We start from the raw sequence: 20,330 nt of genomic DNA, 5'->3' as shown, positions 1-20,330 counted from the left end.
CAAGCAGGTTTTACATTACCTGTCCTTGGGTTTGGTGGGCCAGAAGTTTTCCAAATCTACCTTGTCACTAGTGTGATTGCCTCCTGTGCTAAGTCTGAGACAGCTTTCCTCAAGGTGCTGTCAAGATGAACTGGGTTGGATTATCCCAAAGTCTTGGTGTTTTAACTCAGAATGGAAAGATAGGAAAGGTATGGGCTCCTGTCTCCATGGTCAGTTCATGCTGTGAACATTTTGATATTAACCTGATATTCCCACAAGTCACTTGTGGAACAGTTTGATCTTGCTGTGGGGATTGTGCCATATTATGGGGGAAGATCTGTTCTTAATCAGTGCAGAAGCCGTGAGGGGAAAAACAAGTCTGCAACATCACTTGGCAACACAATTATTATAATAGGGTTTGCTTCTTCCTACACTGCCCAACTGAATTATTTTCTCCATATGGTGGAGCTACTCTGTTTTTAACTGGTTCTTCCTGCCCCTTCACCAGATGGCTGTTTTTCTGCAGGACCTCTCAGCTCTTGCACATTGTGCCTGCCTTGCTGAGCTGGGAGCAGGGAGAGGAATTCTGATGAAAGCAGGTTCAGGACAGGTCCTGCCAGCTCTGCCTGGTCAGGGGGAAGGAATATATCCAGTGCTGGACTTTAGGCATCAGTGAGATGAATATTCAGTGTTACCTAACAGGATAACTCAGAGCAAGCATCCTGTTTATATTTGGTGGTGGTGAGATTTTGATGAGATCAGGGAGCTGAAGGAGCTGTAAATGGGTTACACATGGGAGTCTTTCTCTTCTTGGTTTCCAGCTCATTTCAGGCCTGACCTGTAAGAGCTTCATTGTCGTCCTTGTCTTGGGTGTTAAGCACAGCTTGACTAATACATTGCAATCCTGTCTATCTTCTTGCTATTTTTGTCTTCCTAGGGCAGGGCACCCTACCTGTAAGCTTCTTGTTGCTCTCCACCTGCCAGGGCATCCTCGGCCTCCCCACAGCAAGCCTCTGCTGCTTGAGTGCAGCCTCGTGATGCCAAAGAGGAGAAAAAAAAATAGAGACATACAGAAATTCCAACAGGAGGTAGAAAGTGTTTAAGAAAGATAAATCACTACTGTAATTTACACTTCAGGAAAACATAGCCCACCTGGGTTCTGGGTAGCCGGACATTTTGCATCTGTATTCAAGGGCCTTCCTCATTTGCTTTTAGTCTGCTTTTCTACAAAAACAAGGTGTGTGTGATCACAAAGCTGCTTTGTTCCCCTTAAGTTTTGAATCTGGTGAACAAGTTCAGCAAATTTGATGCAGGGAGAGAGGTCTCAGTGGTATTGAGTTGTACATGTTCCATGAAAATAGGAGCTGGGTAGAGCCCCTGTTAATGGATGGCCCAGAGGAAGGGCTGTGGTGTTGGCTTGCTGTTTAATATATGGTGTTGGAGGAGTGTGTCTGTACAAGAGCTCAGTCCTGAGACCTCTCTCTGTAGGAAACAGCAGAAATCTTTCTCTGGCCTTTTCTTTTTTGATTTTTTTTCATTTGGTGAGACTTGAAAATAAAAATAACGCTTTTCATCTTCAAAGAGCTTTAGAAACATCAGCTAATTAATCCTTCCCTCATCTAGTGTACTGCTTCAAGGAAAAGTGGGAAAGCAGGGATTTTTCTAAAAATGAGTGAGACAGATCCTCAGCGGACCCATCTCAGTTCTGAAGGGTCTGTGGCTGTTGCTCCACTCCAAAACATGTGGCTCTGTACCATGTTGTTGATTGTTCTTTGCTTCTGTAACAAATAAGTAAACAATGGGATTCAAGGAAACGACCAAGAAGTGTCCTCAAGTACATATGCCCCAGCTTAGGGATAAACAATCAACCTGAAAGATATGTAAATGGCTTAATCAGGAGGGCAAGAAAATGCCCATAATTAAATTTTAGGTTTTTTTAAACAATCATATATGAGATAGTAACATTTTCTCATAAATTTTCTTGCAATAAAGGCATTTCCTCTTCTCTTAATGTCCCTGAGGATCTTGCAGACAGTGTCAAAACAAGAAGCTTTAGGTAATTTTCTGGTCACTCTTGGGTGTTCTCTTCCCCCTTAGTCCAACAAACCATATGTGGGCACAGTGTCAGTCCTGACACTCATGTGACAAGTCAGTGTTGCCTTATGGATTCAGGGGCTGATGAGCACTGCACTGACAATTGTCCCTCTCCACAGGAAGAGGGAAGTTCACTATAAACCATTCTCTTGCATTTAAATGAGCTCTGTTTTCTGCTGATGGTAATTCTGACTTCTGGTCAGGAGCAACATATGCCTTGTCTGTGTGGGATGGGCATCAGTGCAAAAAGCCAGTGCTTCTGGTGGGTCTTCCCTTGCTTTCAGCCATCAGCCAAGTCTGACAGAGGTGCCTGGATCACCTCCAGTCTCAGGGATGTTCTGGAGCACATTTGACACAGTGAGTTAGCCTTGAAGGGGAGCAGATCAGCAGGTGCCATGCTTTTGGTTTTTCTTGGCAGTGTGAAGGAGGACTACACTGCCTTGGTTTCTCTGGATCCTACTTGTGCCAAGTACTTTTCTGTCAGGATCCTAAGGTGAGCATCTCCAAGCTCAACAGCATCAAAGACACTGAAGAAGCTTTCACTCTATGTTTCTTTCTCAAGAGCAATTCTGTAGTTAATTTCCTCTTGAGTCTAATCCTACTGGTTTTCTTTTTTCATTATCATTCAATGGGTGTGAACTTCTCTGTGGTCCAAAACAGAACACGCATGCAGCTCTATGTTATTGTGCTGGCTTTTGTCATGCAATCTTTTTGCTTTTGTCAGCACTTTTTTTTCTACTCCACTTTGCATCAACCCTGACTTCTATTGCAGAAATGGTTACAATTAAAAAATAATTATTTTAGAATTGTTAGAACATAAATTAATTGCAGTTTCTGGTGCGACAGGAAAAAAGCAAGAACAGAAAATGCTTCCCAGCAAAGCAGAAGTTTTCCCTGTTTTATACTTTATATTTTATATATTTACTATTATTCTACAACTGGAAAGCCTGGATCCAGAAATACTGCAGAAGGATGAAGTGGTGATTACAGGATGCATGTTCTCAAAGGAAGCTATTTTAGGTTTCCTCAAAGCAAAAAAAAAAAAAAAAAAAAAAAAAAACCCACAAAAAAAACCCCCTGAGGCTCCCCTGAATCAGGAATGTGATGCTGCACTTTGAGTAGAAACATATCAAGTTCCATGCAAATTTGTTGTCTTCAAATCATTGTCTTACACTTCCCCTGCCCATCTCTGCATAACACACATGTTTGTGTGCATAAATACGCAATAAATTAGTCCAGAGCTGCTCTTGAAGCCATGGTTGGGTTTGCTGGACTGGTAGATAAAAAAATTCTGGTTTTTCCCTCTTTTTCCTTTTAAACAGAGGCATTCAGTTTGGGCATCAGGAAGACACAGTAAACAAGGGGCCTGGCATTGCTGTTCTTAGACAGGCACTGTTCGGAGTAGGATTGCGCTTTAGGAGTTGCTAAGCATGTTCAGCAATATTGGCATTTTGTTTCAGTTGGATGAAGAGCCAAGAGAAGTCAGAGCCCTTCATAAATGGAAGCAGTCTTCCCTCATATGCCCCTACATTACTTCTCCTTCTCTCAGGGCAGACGTAAAGAGCTGCATCCCTCCCACCTCCATCCCTCCTCTATGGGATATGGAGCTGGTCATTTCCCATCTCTGGTGAAGGGAAAACAGGAAAGCCCTGCAGCTCCCTTTCCCTGGCCACACCACCCTGCAGAGATCACAGAAGTGGTACCACTTAATCCTGTTGCTGCTGTAGCGTCTTGTGGGGTGGTGACAATGGGCATGAGCAAAATAGATAATTAATAAAGCAGCAGCAGTTGGCATTTGCTGCCTGGCGATGGGTGGGATGCGAGGAGAAGCGACAGGGTAATTATAGATGTGAAAAATGAGGCAGGATCACAGGGTAACCTTTCTAGGGTAGCTGTCCCAGTGATCGATGGGCCTACATTGTTTTCTCGCTAACCTTTTGGTGAACCTCCCCTTAGAACAAAAGGGGAAATACAGTTATTCCCTTTCCCATCTTGTTTCTTGGTAAAGCACTGGTCTACCACCTTCTTATTGCACCCTAAATATTGCTGTGTGCTGGTAGTAAATCACAGGTGGGCAGTGAGCTGCCCCTCTGGCAGGGCCCTTCAATCCTGCCCCCATCCCGCTGGAGGCTCCTGCCCCATGTGCCGCAGGCACCAGCTCTGTCACATTTTTTAAACAAAAATGATGGCTTTCCACAGCTCCAGTGGGTGTGGGGGGAGCTGCAGGGATAGAGCTGGGGAAGGGTGCAGTGAAGGTAATGAGATGTACACTCAGGTTTTTTGATGGAGGGACGGGGAAGCTCCAAGACATTGGGGCAATAAATTCACAGGCTTAGAACTGGATGAAAGTGTCTTTAAAGGGAAGCTTTGGCCCATTTGCATCCCCTGCTGCTTGAGCAGACTGCGGTTTTACCTATCAAAGCCAAACCTGCTCTGTTTTCAGTAATTTCTAACAGAGCTCTCATGTGATGAGGTTTCTGAGAGCTGCAGTCAAGTGTACAAAGCCTGAACTCCTCTGTCAGGGGGAAGAGGGTTCGGTTCAGGCATTTCAGGGGGAAGCATATGATACACACCAGATAAAATTGCAACATGTAAAAAAAATGTAAAGAATGCCAGGAAATGTTCTTGAACCCTGCAGTTGACTTAACAAAGAGCTAAATGTTACGGCAGTGACAATAATTGAAGATAGGAATGTATACATAGGACAGCCCCTTCTTTCAAGAAAGGGTGGATCTTTGCCTTCGTGTCCTGGGAAGTACTTTGGATTGTTGTATTTATTTCTCTGGAATTAGTTACTGAACTTCCTCTCAGCCAAAAGCATTCCTGATATATGGGGATTTCTTTGCCCTTTACAAGGACAGTACCAGCTACTTACAAAACAGTGAAATTGAAAGATGACATCCGTGCTGCAGTGTGATCCAAGGACAAATTAGAAGTTAATCAGATGGGAATCAGTTCAAATTACCCCCGTGTATAGTGAAAAGTTTATTTTGTATTCTTTTTTTTTCTGCAAGATTTGTCTTTCCAAAATTTCTGTCATAGCCACCTTAGATTTTAACATGAAGAAAATGTTTGTTTTTTCAGAGCATCGGGATAGCTTTAAGAATTTGTTTTGGCAAGAAAAAAATGAAACAGTAGAAGGAGACATTTGAAGAGTCCTAGAAACAAATATATGACTATGTGTTGACATGTTATGAAGGTGTTGGGAGCGACTCCTTACTTAAAATTGTGTCGAAATTTGCACTTACTATGGATTTAAATTCATCAGTTTCACACTTTAATGACTGAATTTAGGTTCCTGATTTGGTATAGAGATGCGTTAGAGAACAATTGAATTTTCTATGTGATGGTTTTAAATAAAGAATGAACTTAACTTTGCAGAATACTTTATTTTAAAAGTCTTTCCTCTGAGGAGATGCCTTTGTTCCTGCAGACATCATTGTTCATTCGGGACTATTTGCACACCACGCTTGCATTGTTGCTTGTATCCTGGTTTTCTGTCTGGCTTTGCTAAGATGTGTGACATTAGCGGTTAAAGTCAGAGTTGTTCTTCGGCTACAGTTACAAGGGCCCTCTTCCATCTCTGGACAAGGGGGAAATTGCAGTCCTTTGTCCCTAAAATATGGTAGCTGCAGGATCTAGACTCATAGTGGTCAGGGACTGCATTTTGCTGAGGCTTGATTGTAGATCCTGTCTTAGCAGATGCTGAGCAGCAAGTCCCAGAGTTTTTCCAGGATAATGAGGGATCCCAAATTAGGCTGAAAGTTTTTTTTGTGCATGGACTGGTTTCTTCCATTTTTTTACATCATCTAGTACAGTAGGGCTCTACTTAATGCTTCCAGATGTTAGCCCTAATATAAATGTAAATAAAAATAATTTAAATTCAGAATGGATTTGTGTTTCCGCAATCTCTGCTGTGCCCTCTGCTTGTACAGGGAAATGTTGTCACCCGTTCTGCCAGCTGTGCTGACTCAAGTAGGGCTTGAGTTGAAAGTGGGAATTTTCAACTCTCTGCAGCAGGAAGAGGCAACTGGGGCAACTCTGAGGTGTCCCTGCTGTTCCCTGCCATGCAGATCTCCATGTGTGGATGAGCAGGCATTCCCAGGCTTTTCCTTAAATTCCTGCATGGACCAAGCAGGTCCTCAGAGCATAGGCAGGATGCTGTGACTCACCAGGCAGGGCTTAAAAGTGGATTTCGGATTTCGTGTGCTGTTCCTAGCATGGCTGCTGTCTTGCTGGGTGATATCTACAGGTCATTTTGACCTAAAATTTGCCTCACCTCGGTAATACCCGTCTGTTTTGATAGAGCCTTCAAATCCATGTTGTTATTATTATTGTTATTGTTGTTATTATTATTGTTGTTGTTCCCTGCTATAATAAGTAGAAGTTGTGGTCTGACAGATACAGCACACTTTTCACAAGGACCCTGCTTCTTTTCTTGGCTTTGCTGTGCTTTCACTGTATGATCTTGGGCGAACTGCTCCACCAATCTGTTCCCCTGTCACCACACATCGTCTTAGATCATCAATTCTCTGGAGCAGACACAGTCCCTTAGCATGTTTTAGCATCTAGCATTGTGAAACTCTGGGCTCTGCTACAGCTTCTCTGTGCTGCAGAAATACAAATAGTTGTGGCTAAATAATAATAATAATAATAATAATAATAATAATAATAATAATAATAATAATAAATTTGTGTGCCTCTTCAGAGATAAGTAAAGGGCAATGCTCCTTTCTCCAAGGAGCAGGCAGGTTAAGTACTTTATTTTTGTCTTTGTCTTCTTCTAATTATAAAAAAAGAAGGCAGCCAGTAGACATGATTAAAAAAAAAGAAATAAAGGAAGGATGCACTAATTTGATATTTTTAGCCTCAGACCTGCTACTTGTTCTGTGAAGCCAATCATTAGGATCATGGCCTGAGTCTGGTTCGTATCCGTGTTTGCCAGGGATAGAAATCTTTTGGAGCCTTATATTGACAGTTGGCTCAGTATTCGGGCTAATCCTATAAAACCACCGTGCAGCTTGGTGCAACTTTCAGTATTTGCTGTGAACAAAAGTGTCATGAGTGTTGCAGATCAGACATGAGCAGCTTCATTTGGCCAATACGTGGCAAGGCTCTGGGTTGGGATGATAAGGGCTTGGGATGGAACTGAGCGTGGCAGAATGGCTGGAAAGAGGAGAAGTCAACTTTTGTTTGTTTCTGTGTGCTGTGGGATTTTTTTCAATTATTATTTCATTTCCAAAGAAATGCAACAGCAACAACAAAAGCTCTTAAATATTCAGCAGTGAAAACAATAGATTTGAAAAGGAAAACAAAAAGTTAGAGCCAGCTCTGGCATTGGTGGACACTTGGCTCTGAGGGAAGTGAGAACAGCTTGGATTTGCATAAATTGCATACTGCGGGTCAGAAAGCAGAGTCAGAATTATGCTTTCATCGCAGTGGCATGAATGGGAGCACATAATTGGCATTTTTCCCCTCTTGATCAGATGCCTCCTTCAGGGGATTTCTGCACCCAATACGTTGAGGCTCATCCATTCACTGCCTGGCATAGATAGGGCTTTTGTTTTCAAATTATGATTTTTCTATTCTCTGATTTCTTCCATAACCTGGGAAAGCCCCAACCCTCCCCCCATACATGGCTCTTTGTTTGGGAGAACAACCAGAGGTCACACTGCTGAATGTAGCTGTTGTTGCATCACCCCCTGTTCGTGTTTTTATGATTCTGGCTCAGCATGGAGCTGTCAACCCCCGGGGCGATGGTCCTGGTGCTCTGTGTTGGGCCCCTCCTCTCAAGTTTATTGAGTCCTGCATTTCTGAGTGAAAAGAGGTGAATATGATTGTGGTCAGTAGGGCTTCCTCCGGGGATGTACAAAGATGCTTGGCTGGGACAAACTTAGTAGGCTCTTGTCAAACCCAGGGCTTGGCTTTCTTTTCCATTATTTGATTTATTATCATTTTTTTGCCTTTTATGATTTCCAGATCAATCACAGCAAGGACTTGCTAGGGGATTCAGGTTCAGCAAAACATGAGTTCATGTTTAACCTGAGCTGCAGGCTCTTGTCAGGATTCAGACAGTATTTGCTTCAGATGATGTACTTGGTAAATGCTTCCAGCAAGTTCATGTGGTGCTGCTAAAAACTCACAGAATCACAGAATCACTATGTCCATCCACACCCTGGTAGCCACATGGAAACCTTTCCAGCTGGATGCCAAGTTCCAGGTAACCCGCCCAGTGTGGTTCCTTCTCAGCACTGCTCACCCAGCACTTCCTGTCTCCCCCTGGATGCATGGTTGCAGTTTCCTTCTCCACAGAGCCACTGGCCAGACCAGGTGCCTTGTGCCCCTTTGTTCTGTCCTTTTCTGGTACCATGCCCACCCTGCTGTTTATCTCAGATCTGTTCAGCAGCAGTGGCAAAGAGCAAACAGCAACTAACAGCTATTGATGACTGAGGCCTGCTTCTTTATTTATTCACAGATAAATGTTTTAACCTGTCAGTGTTAAGAAATCACACTGATTGCAGAGATTTAGTTTTTATTCCTTAGGTCTGTTAGTCAAAAGGGCAATTCCTCCTTTAATGTCTTCCCACCATGGGCTCGGTTCCACTGTGCCTTGTCCAGAAAATCTTTATTTTCAAGGCTCAGGGAAAATGATCTTTATAAAATATAAACTATGGGAATTTTCATTCCCCTCTGGCTTTAGGAGGAGGAGAGCAGCTGGTAGAGAGTGGATGAGAAAAGCTTTATCTGCTATATTTTGGTTACTGCGCTTTGAGTGATGGGTTTAATAATTGATAGAGCAATTTAGCAATGATCCATAATCCTGAAAGAAGCCTACGCTCCCCTCCCTCTCCGTCTCCCTCCCTTTCTCCTTCCCTTTGAGACTGACAGGCTGCTCTCAGTGGTTTTGTCTGCAAAATTTCATCCCTTGGTTTCTGTAAACAGCCTGACATGGGAGAGGGGGGAAAAAAAGCAAGTGTTTCTAAATCTTTTGTCTTGTTTCCACAAACAGCTGCACTGCTTTTTCCAGCTCTGGGCTTCAGTCATTTATTTGCTGACACGCTCTTGCTGAAGAGAGCAGGAGGTTTTCTTTAAGGCCCTAACCTAAATGAAGTGTGTATGTACAATGTAGATAGGAGAGCAGAGAGGTGCAGAGCCTCCCAGCAGGGACCCCTCCCTCCCTGTTTAAACCCAGGCTTTGTTCATGGCCAAATCCAGCTTTCTTAATCCCAAGAAAAGTGCATAGGGATGGCAAGTGCTTGATATGTACGTGTGGTTTACTTGTAAGTCTTCCAGGATTAACCTACGGAAATTGCTTTTTCCAGGAGCCTCGTGTGGATGGTGGCAGCGAGCAGGGGGATCCTGTTGGAGTGCCTGACACGTGTCTTTGTGATTCCCCATTTTTCAAGACAGGTGCAAACCCATAGTAGCATAGGGTTGTGTTTCCAGATGCAGGGTGTGCACCCCTTTCACAGGGGTAGGGGGTTCCTGTGTGGGACGTCCACAGTAAGTGTGGGAAGAGAGGAAAAGATGAAGCAGGAAAAGGAGACAGACAGAGTGAGCAAGAAAGAAAAAGAGACAAGGTTATAGGGACTGAGTATGTGTTGAGGCCGAGGCAGAGTGAGGAGAGGGAGGAGGTGCAGCCTGGCAGAAAGCCAGGTATAAGCAAAGTCAAGTGAGATGGATTAAATTATGTTTTTCCATATGTATTACATAGATGCCAGATTGACAACAAGTTGCAATTAAGCATGACATAAAGTCAGCTATGCACAGCTGTATTATTCCTTAACATTACAAGGGATGAGGTCCCTTGGGGCACAGCAGAGTTTATGGATGCTCCACCATGGGAGGTCTCTAAGACAGGCTAGCTGAATGCTTACCAGGAGTGACACAGGCATTGCTGGGATGGCCCAGGATTGGGGCAGGGAGGGAGTGGATGACTTCCCTCTGCCTCTGACACCATCCTCTGGAATATTTTTCACCCTTCCCAGTCAACACCCGGATGGAAAATGAGCAGTGGCCAGGGGTGGGTAGTCTAGTCTGCTTCTATGAGTTATTTGCTATTAAATACCCTTAGCTAGCAAGAAGAGGCTCACAAGGCTTGGTTGATAGTTACTCCAGTCAAGCTCAGAAGTAATTGTGTAACTTTCTCTCTGTTTTTAAAGGACAGAACTGTGTACATGTACACTTGATTAAAATACCTGGGAATCTACACCTGCACCATAGAAAACACTTCCAGCTGTGTAGGATCTCCCTGTATAGGAGGATCTTGGTGATCTTCCTATTGAGAAATGTATGGTTACTGGACCTTATAGAGCTAGAGAAGTTCAGGTGACAGGGAGCCCTAGGAGATAATTTAGTCCAACCTGATGGTCAAGGTAGAGTCTGCCATGAGATCAAGATCAGGACTTCATTTTGCTGGGTCTTAAAAGCCTCCAAGGTTAGCAACTGCAGAGTCCCTCAGGGCAGCCTGTGCTGGTGGTTCACTTATCTGCACAGTGGAGGTGTTTTTCCCATTCCATCCCTAGAGGGATCCTCTCCTGTTTCAGTTTGTCTGTCATCTCTGCCTTCTGCTGCCCACCTGAGGGAAGAGCCTGGCACCATTTTCTGCATGTGGAGGCAGAGGAGGAGGAGCAGGCTGCTGTCATGGACACCATGGTTCTCCCTCCCCCCACTGAGGTAGCTCCAGTTCACCTTCCCACTGGGATCCCCAGACCAAGAGTGGTGTCCAGACGTGGCTGGAGATGGGTTATCACATTCCTTGGTCTGCTGGCCCTGTTTCAGGGATGCTGTTGGCCCTGCTCCTGCCAGGGTCTTCCTTTCTAGCCCACTTCCCCTTGAGTCAAGGTGCTCATGGCCATTCCAACTGAGCAGTTCCCCACTTGTCACCAGTGTTTGTCTGCCCCAGGGACCAGACCTGGCATTTCTCCTGGCTGTATTTCAGAAGGTCCCTATCAGGCCATGTCTCCCGCCTGTCCAGCTCCCTCTGGGTGGCAGCCCTGCCCTCACATCCATGGCCAGGTATCTCCAGTGTGGCATCACCCACAAACTGTTTGAGAATGCACTCTGCCTCTTCCTTAGGTCAGGGATAAAGATGTTAAATGAGATCAGTCTGGGATAAACCCCTGAGGTACCTCACTGGTTACTGGCCTCCAGTTTATATTTATGTCCTGTAACATAAACCATCAGCAAGGGCTGAGTGGATCCAGCTTCCAGTCTTTTGAGCTGATTCAGATATTTTTTGAAGTGTTGCAGACTAATCTTGAGGGATGGGCAAGAGCAATGTGAGCAGCGCAGTGTTGGAGCTCCCTTCTAGTGGTGGTTGTACAAGCGTCCTGGCAGCCCTGGAAATGGCTCTGGTTGCACCCACAGTCCTTCCCAGAAACCAGGTGTACCTGTGTTCAACCTGTGAAATACAGAGCCTGCTAGGAGGCCCTGTAGTGGCACTGTCCTTCCTTATCACTCAAACCAATACATCTTTGTGGGCAAACAATTAATACACTATGACCAAATGTGTGGCATTTCTCTGTGGTCCTTTCCCTCCCTCAGGAATAACCCTGTGCTGACTGACCTCTCTATGGTTGGAAATTTATGCTGGAATCTGAAAGGCATAGTGTGCCTGCATATTGTGGGATGAGTCCAGACTCCCAGGGCTGTCCCTTGCTCAGGGATGCAGGAGAAATGCAGAAGTCCAGCAATGAGAATGAGCCCAGCATTTCCAACAGGAGCTGTTGGTGGTTGTAGGTGTGTTAAGCTCTGGCCCTGGTGGCTGCCTTTATCACAGATGCAAAAGTCTGCAGATGCCCAGCCCTGGAGCCCTGGGGATCATCCATATTTGATATCTGCATCCCTTCTGGGTGTCTGTGAGTGGAGAGGTGGAAGGGTGAGGGAAATAGCAACTGGAGCATTTTTACTCCCAGAATATGAGCCTGTCTCCTTTTACATCCATTCACTAAAAAAATTATTTAGAGTCTGAGAAGTACAGAGGAACAAAAAAAAAAAAGGTTCCCTGTACATTCCACCTCCATTACCTAAGAGTTCAAGGTACTTTGCATTCTATAGTACATGGCAATAAAAGGTGGACACCTCCACAAAATACAAAAGAGTCAAGTGAGCAGGTATGAGAAAGAGTCCATAAAGATGCCAAAGAAAGTGTTCATCTGAGAGGAAGATAGAGCTCCAGCATTTGAATAAAAACTCCTTTGTAAGACACACAAAGGAGTCTTGTCCTCACAAGAGGTATTTTGGTGCATGGGAGAGCATGATGTGCTCCTCCTGAGTGGGGTGAAGTCCTGGGTGTGCAGCTGGTCAGTGCATCCCTGCTTGGGCAGAGGAGCTCAGCTCCTGCCTCTCTGCCTCTGCCCAGGGCTTCCTGAGTGGAGATGTGAAAGCTGCTGCTTCCCAGAATTGAGGCTTTAGCGAGTGAGACAGGAGCTGTGTGTACCAGCTCAGAGACCTCTTCACTGGAGCTCTGTCTGCACTGCCTGCAGCTGCCCCCAACCTTCTTCTGGAAGCAGGAACACTCTCTGCTGAAGGTGCCAGCAAGTATCCCATTTTGAGTTATATTTTTGTCTCAGATATATACTTGTCCATGAGGGACTCTGCTGAGACTATCACACTTGGCCATGGGATCCTACCAGAGGTGGTAAATTATCCCAGAGGAGGGCAGTTTGCAGGGAAGTTTTAAAATTCAGAAAGAACCCAGCTCTCTTAATCCAAGTCTGTGGAAATGAATTTTTTTGGCATTTGTTTTTAATGTCCTGTGATGTGTGGGTGAAAAAGCCAGCAAGCTAGACTAGTAATTAATTTTCCTGACAGAAACACCAGACAATGAAATTACCCTGCCACAAAGCAGGGTTGCTAAAGTAAATACTCTGCCAGCAGCAGGCCTGAAAGCAAGACAGGGTCATGTGTGAGGTGCAAGCAAATGGTGAGATGGCATTTCTGCCTCTGGGGACCTGCTGGTGCTGCCAGCACGGGGACCCTGGTGTGCTGGGGCACTGGCACTGGCAGCTCTCTGGTGTACACAGGCACATTCAAGCTGGGCTCCAAAGGATGGGGCACTGACTGGACTCACTGCTGAGCTGAGAAGCAGGTCACCCTTTGCTGTCCAGGCAAGTAATTTGGTTGGAAGCAGGTAGGAGGTGTGGGAAGTGGGGCTAGGATGGCTGCTTTTGTCCTGGAGATAGAGGCTCTTGGCAGGGCTCTTCAGTCTTCCCCAGGCTGGTGGCAAGTGGCTTCTAAACCTTTGGTCTGTGCTGGTGTGATTTGTGTGAGCTGTAGAACAGGTTGTGCCTGTGCATGCCGAAGGGGAGTGCCTTTTGTTGGAAGACATTGAGGGCAGCTCATGGGAGAGGAAGGACAGGAGGGCAAAGTTTTATGTTTTCCTTCTGCGTGCCTTGTACTGGAGGCAGGAGTTACTGTGCCAGGAGTGGTGCAGATGCACAGCCAAGCAATGGGTGGAGGGTGGGAAATGGGGATGTTCTTGCATGTATTGAGGTATCTGGCAGCTGGCTCCACTGTGTGCTGTCAGACAAGATCCCTCACCACAGTCGAAAGGTTTGGTGAGTCTGTGTTAAAAAACCTGTATTGTTGGTACAGAAAATACTTCTCTGTGCAGTCATGGAGAGATCTGCTGAAGATCTCAGTGCTGTTTGGGAGGATCTGCTGCCGTGTGAATCGTCCTTCCGATTTATGATTGCAATACTCGGATGTGCACACTTTCATAGTGCATTTTCCCTTGTTACACAGTGCTAGCAGCTGCAGAATGGAGAAATCCCACACAAGGACTGTTTAGGACATGGATACTGTTTTCTTTCCTTTTGGGAAAGAGAATTACACCATTTTTATTGCTGAGATAAATCTGAGTGCTTTTAGGAAAACAAGGGTCATTTGTGGAGTGGACTGCATGCACATTTTAGGACAAGAGTTATTTAATGTATTAATTATCTGTAAAAAGTGCTGGACCAGTAGTGAAGTGTTTAAACATGCAGCTATCACATACTGGCTTAGGTTAGACTGCAGAAAAGAGTGAGGGGCATTTAAAGGACTTGATCTAGATTACAGAAAACATTATGCCAGATCAGTGCAGTACCGAAAGGCAGTAAACACTGGAAGAGAAAAAATGAACTATTTCTGCATAATTCTGTGTCCTAAATTAACTGCAGCTTCTCGGGAGAAAGTACTGTGTGTCTCAGAGGATCTCCCAGATAAAACATCTGCTGAAATGCCTTGTGTCACTCCAAAAGCAAACAAAATATTAAGCTTAGGGAAGACTGGAACGCGAAAGCATTCTGCAAATAGTGTAAAATAAGTCTGGGGAATATCCTTGTGTTTAACTCTTTCTAGGTCTGTTCAGCCTGTCTCCAAGCAGTCAGGAAGAGGAGTTGCAGGGTCAGGCAGTGGAAGTGGATTGAAACATCCATGGGATGGTACACTGAGAAGGCAGAAGTTGCTGCAGACGAGGAAGAACAGGGCAGAGATGTAAAAACAGCTTGTGGTAAAGGACAGGTGATTCAATCACTTCCATCTTCACCTTTAGACCAATCTATGTGAACATAAAGTGAGAGGTGACAAATGTAAACCTGGTGAAGGAAAATCAAGCTTTAAACAGCTGAGCTAAGATGCTACTGAAAGAAGAAGGTTGCATGTGGAACTTTGTGCCACAACATGCAATGGAAGTCAAGATCTCACCTTGCCTTTAAAAATTGACATACTTACGTTAAAAAAGAGAGGAGTTGCACATGTTAGATACCATGTGCAGAAAGATGTATGCATCCATAACTGAGTATAAAGAATGATATCTACCACAGTGGAGATTCAAAGGTATTTTATCAGTGGACAGGTTATTTCATTACTGAGCTCGTAGCATCCTGCACCAAAATGCTTGGCATTGGCCATTTCTTTTTTACAAACAGGCAGAGCACTGCTCCTGCTGACTGCAGCTCCCTCTTTCCCACAGCAAACAGGAGGTATCTGCTGGCTGAAAATCTGGAATCCTGTGTGGTGTCCACTACCTGTTGTTCTTGAGGTGTCCTAATGATTATTTAATTAACAAGATCTTTTTGTCTTAGGGTCACTCCCTCTCCATGGAAAATCACGATGATTACATGAAGGCTGATTACATGAAGCCACCACAGTAAGTGGTGGCTGTGGTGTACATAAGGCACCATATCACCTCAATCCAGCCCCTTCTCACAGACATTCTCACCATTGTTAGAATTCATAGAATGAGTGGTGTTCTATTTAGTTGCATTCTTTGTGTTTAAATAATATGGACATAAGATTTGTGCTTTTCTTCCCAATAGCTAAGATGGAAAACTTCTTCTGCATGTAAAAAAGAAATTCTCTCCTTATTACTGCACTCCAGAAAGTGGAGCTTTCAGGAAAACCCACTGGACAGCCAAAGACTCAGGAGAAAAAAAATTAAGAGATTTTGGAACCTCAAATTCTAGGTCATCCCTTCTAGCAGGGGTCTGAACGTGTTGGCAGCATAAGTGTGGGGAGAGAGGAAGGGAGATGTGTGCTGCATATGACAGCAGTGCAAGTGATTTTTATGCACAAGGAGTTTTCCACAAAAAATCATGTTGGGAATATCCCTGTAGTCCACCCCTCCTCTTGAGTTAGTGGGAGGGATTTGAAGTTGAGGCGATTCGTGGCTGAGCTCTCATTAGTGACCAGGGACATTTCGTTCACAATGTGGAAGGCAGGCAGGGAGAGGCAGATGGCTTTGAATGCAGGATTTACATAGTAATGAGATTCAGGTCACCATAGCTGTCTTTTTCTCTCTGCATTTTGTCTAGGTGTCGAGTAATGTGTAGGGATGACAGGGATGACGGAATAGGGAGGAAAAGAGGAAAATTAACCCCTTGTTCATGAGGAGAGATTGCTGTTAGAATAAAGAGTTTGTCACAGTGGGTTAAAGAGCACAAGGATATGACAATGATAAGCATAGATGAAGCTAGAAGGACTAAAGTTAGCTACTTTTTAAGTTTCTGACTTGTTGGGGTTTTTTTTGTTTTTTGGGGTTTGTTTGTTTGTTTGTTTTGGGGTTTTTTTTGGTGTTTTGTTTTGTTTTGTGGGAATGACACTAAGAACTCTAAAATCTCAGAATTTCCTGTAATTTTTTACGTTCTGCATTGCTGGTTTAAGAAGAAGTAGTTTGGGACTTTTATCATTACAAGTCCCCTCAAAACTAGGGGGGTTTGTGGCGCATGGATTCTTGCTACAGGGTCTTTGCTTCTTTGGAAAAAAAATACCATTTTGCTTGGTTTCTTGGCTAAATACTTGTCTTGACATGACTATATAATGGCGTGATTAAAACATAATATTTTCCACTGCAATTGGTAATCCTTAGTATGATTTCACTAGTGTCAGATCTTATCCTGATGACAAATGGGGAACTGGGAACCATGGGTCCTATTTCGAGCTTTGGATGGTGGCACTTCATTTGCTCAATAGCCAACCTCAGGCATTTCCAAAATATGCATAAGAGCTTGAGAAATCCCAAGGCTATATTTAAAATGATGAAAGATTTAAGGCAGTGTGTGTTTCTTTTATCTGTCTTTTGCTTTTTCTTTCTTTATAGTTAGAGGAGTATGGGCAAGTAAGTTATTCTTCCTGCTGTACATCCCATGAAACCAAAAGCTGGGGCTTTAGAAGCATTGCAAGAACCGGAGAGAAGCTTTAGGAGATCCTTGTATAAATAGGAGCTGTGTCATATAACTGCATGTGGACATCTAGGCAGAGGTGGGATAAGTAAGGAAGGTGTTTGTGTGTATAAGGTTTTCAGTATTTGGGAAATATTTTTGATTCTTTCACACCGAAGTTTTTGAAATGCAGAATGTTTGGGGCACATAGGTCAGGATTCATCTTGTCTCACCTTGGCCACTGGAGCTGAGCAAGTTCGTCTAACCTCATCCTACAGACCTTGTCAGCATCAGTGGAGGAGGATTCCAAGCAGCTCAAGGCAGTGGGACAGATTCCTCCTGGAAGAGGAGGGAGCAGAGGTGCTTTGGTGGCATCTCCAGGAGCCAGCAATAAATGCATAGCCAGAGAGCTGCTGCATTTTGGCTGTTTGGGCTGAAAGTGAAAAAGAAATCTAATCAGGCGCCTGGGACAGACTGGGAAAGGAAGGCTTCTTGGCTACTTCTTCCTGAGGAAAAGGCTTAGGTCTAATAGATCTAATTACATTATTTATTTGTTTTATTGTTACAGCCATTTGTTTAAAAAGTCAGTAATCCTTTTATACCAGTCCTGTAATGATTATTTAATGTCTGGCTGCTTGTGAACCCACGGAGCTGTGTGAACAGAGGATGCTTCACAACAGGGGATCTGCACAGTTCTCCACAGGACAGGGAGCTGGGCCTGAGAGCCTCGAGTGGGGGCCTTGATTGGGTGCCTTCATAATCCCACTTGCTGGATGAAAGCAGTTGTAGTTCCCTTCTTTACAAAATGCTGCCAGATGTAGGGCTGTCTCTTGGCTGTATATGGCCACAGTACTCTTCTGTAAGGCTAAATATTCACCGACTAATGTTTGGTTAGCAGGCACTGTGCCAGTGACCAGTGTGTCCCCCAGCTCTGTCAGAGCAGTGACACTTGTTGGTGGCAGCTCTGTGAGTGTCACAAAGGGCACCAGCTGCCCAACACCCGCTGAGAGCTCTGCTCCCCTTGCTGATGTTTTCTAACCTCTTCCTTTGCAGAGCCCCTGAAATCATCCTCGGTTTACCCTTTTGTGAAGCAATCGATATGTGGTCATTGGGATGTGTCATTGCAGAGCTGTTCTTGGGCTGGCCCTTGTACCCAGGAGCTTCAGAGTATGATCAGGTGGGTGTGGATATTGCCCTGGGTGCTGGTAAGTGCACACATCTTTTCCCCTTCTCTTGTCAGAGTGGGCGAATGCCAACTTTTTCACTTTTGCCAATGATGGATCTGTAATTCTAGCTCTCCCAAGTCAACATTGTCATTATCCACCTGGGTATTTGTTCCAGGTAACCAGTGTGCAGCTTGGCATGCTGGCTTTTAAAAGACTTGAGTGAAGTCTCCATGAAGATTCAACGCTGCCATTGACTGAAGAGCTCTGTACATGTCCCTCCTCACTGAGCAGAGCAGGCACCCGTTCTCTGCTGTAACAGCAAGTGCAGTATAAAGCCTTATTTGTTAGAAGAAACTGCATGAACTCAGCTGCATTTCATAACCCCTTTTATGAGAGTGCATATTAAAAGCAATGACAAGAAGGAGAACGTTGGCATTGATGTAGGTTTCCAGTTAATATAAGCTGTCGTCCCTTTTCTCCCTATAGGCTTTTATGCCCTTTTTGTAGTCCTAAAACTGATAATGCAGCGGCAGCTAGAGCCAGGGCTGTAGAATACTTTGCATTCCCATAGTATTCTTGAGGCTGATCTTAGCTGTCTGCAAATGCAGCCTGAAAAGCGTCTTTTTTCTTTTAGGAAAAAAATGTTTAAGAAAGGGGAAAAAAAAAAAGGCAGAAAAATACATAAGTTTTTCACATACTGAAATATTTTCTTGACTTTTCTTTTGAAACCAGTATTTTTTTAATCAGAGCGCTAAAGGTAAAATTCGGCAGGGGAAATAACTTGCAGCAAAGAGCAGGGCTATTAGTGACTCTAAAGGAAATCAAATTTAGCTGAGAAACTTATAACTGTTTGAAAATCACATACCAAGCATGAAAAGTAGATTTCTTTCCCTTCCCCATTACACCCCAAAAGCCATAAAACACACAGCTGGAAAAGAAATCACCAATACCTTACTGGCCAGCTTAACTGCCCAGCACAAAGCTTTCTCTGGTAAAGTGTGACAGGGGCTCCTGGGGAGCTGGGAAAGAGATAGGAGCTGATCCTGGCTGCTGGCTGCAGCACTGGCACTGGGTTGGAGGCAGGATCCTGCTGTCTCTCAAGTGTGTGAGCTCTGAGGAGCTGAACAAGCCATGCACAGTGAACTGGGACCTGAGTGCTTGGAAGTGACTGAAAGCACGGCTGCTTTTTATGCCTTCAATTTGTTAATGTTTTTATCTTTCTCTGTTTCTTCTCTCAAAAACACTTTCCATTCTTCCCTAGCATTTTTGAGAGTAGGTGACTGGTTTTAATAGTTTTGCAGAGTTTGCAGCAATTTTGCAGAATGAAGCCATGCAGGAGTCAGTAGGTGCCAAAGTTAAGGTTGTGTGTGGCACCTCAGGCATGTGTGACATCGGTCTTTAATTCTGTAATCACAGACTCTTTCTCCTTTATAAATAAATAAAGGTTTGAAATCCTGGAAACACAAATGGAGTATCTTTTAGCTCTATGGGTGCCAATGAGGTCAGACTTGTGGATGCAACCCAAATAACATCATGTAGTCAGTAGAGACAAGTACTTTCCATACCATGAGGACGTCAGTTGGTTTGAGTATATATTTCACCTTGGTTCAAAGGCAGTCACTTCATAATCCTCTGTTTGGAACTTCAAACTGTTCCTAGGACAGGTTGTGTTCTCAGATGGAAGAAGATTGAGAAAAATCAGCAAAAGTTAGAGAGCAAATATCAAATTGCTGAAATGACTTCCTGGAGAGAAGAGGGTGCAAAGTGTTGAGACATGCCATTGAAATTGCTGTTTGGGTCCTTCTCTTTGAACTTTAAACATTTAGGAACTTTCCACTTTTCATCCATAGGCCTTGTGGGAGTGCACTCCAAGGGTGAGTTTCCAGTGATGTATGTGATAAATGGAGGTAACTCCATTCAGAAATTTTCTTCCTCTAATTCCTTGCACTAAGTTTTTCAGGGTGAAGTTTCTCTACATGCTACATCTTCTTTTTTTGTTGGCTCAAATGCCTCCTGAACTCCTTCAAGGAAGACCTCCAGAGATCTCCACAGGACGAACAGTGACCTCTCATCCTTCTCTTACAGATTCGCTACATTTCACAGACGCAGGGCTTACCAGCAGAGTATTTGTTAAGTGCAGGGACAAAGACAACGAGGTTTTTCAACAGGGATACAGACTCACCATATCCCTTGTGGAGGCTGAAGGTAGGAAGACATTCCCTTGTTTCTTTTACCTTGCAGTTGTTGGTTGGAAGTGAGGAGACATTCAGGTCACCTCAGAGCCTAAGTTTCTACTTGCATTGCAGCACAGACATAGGGGTGGGTACTGCCCAAGGTAAAACTGACATCCCCAAAATTTTGAGCTTATAATACACCTGCTTGGCATTGCAATGTAGGAAATTTAAGTCCAGAGTTGACCTGGAAATCTCTCTCTAAGTAGTCAGTG

General features: G+C 44.2%; 1 protein-coding gene across 4 annotated transcripts in view; it reads left to right on the top strand.

Moving 5' to 3' along the window:
• Window positions 1-20,330, top strand: part of HIPK2 (homeodomain interacting protein kinase 2) — a 127,171-nt gene that overhangs the window by 74,431 nt on the left and 32,410 nt on the right. For all 4 annotated transcript variants that reach the window (XM_021536531.2, XM_021536501.3, XM_021536524.2 and 1 more), the window contains exons 3-4: window positions 17,772-17,895; window positions 19,970-20,089. In XM_021536531.2, coding sequence (XP_021392206.1) covers window positions 17,772-17,895; window positions 19,970-20,089 — 244 coding nt within the window. The remainder of the gene's footprint in view (window positions 1-17,771; window positions 17,896-19,969; window positions 20,090-20,330) is intronic.

This window comes from Lonchura striata, chromosome 5 (assembly GCF_046129695.1).
Source record: "Lonchura striata isolate bLonStr1 chromosome 5, bLonStr1.mat, whole genome shotgun sequence".
Classification (NCBI taxonomy): Eukaryota; Metazoa; Chordata; class Aves; order Passeriformes; family Estrildidae; genus Lonchura; species Lonchura striata.
This window is presented reverse-complemented; position numbering and strand designations above follow the sequence as displayed.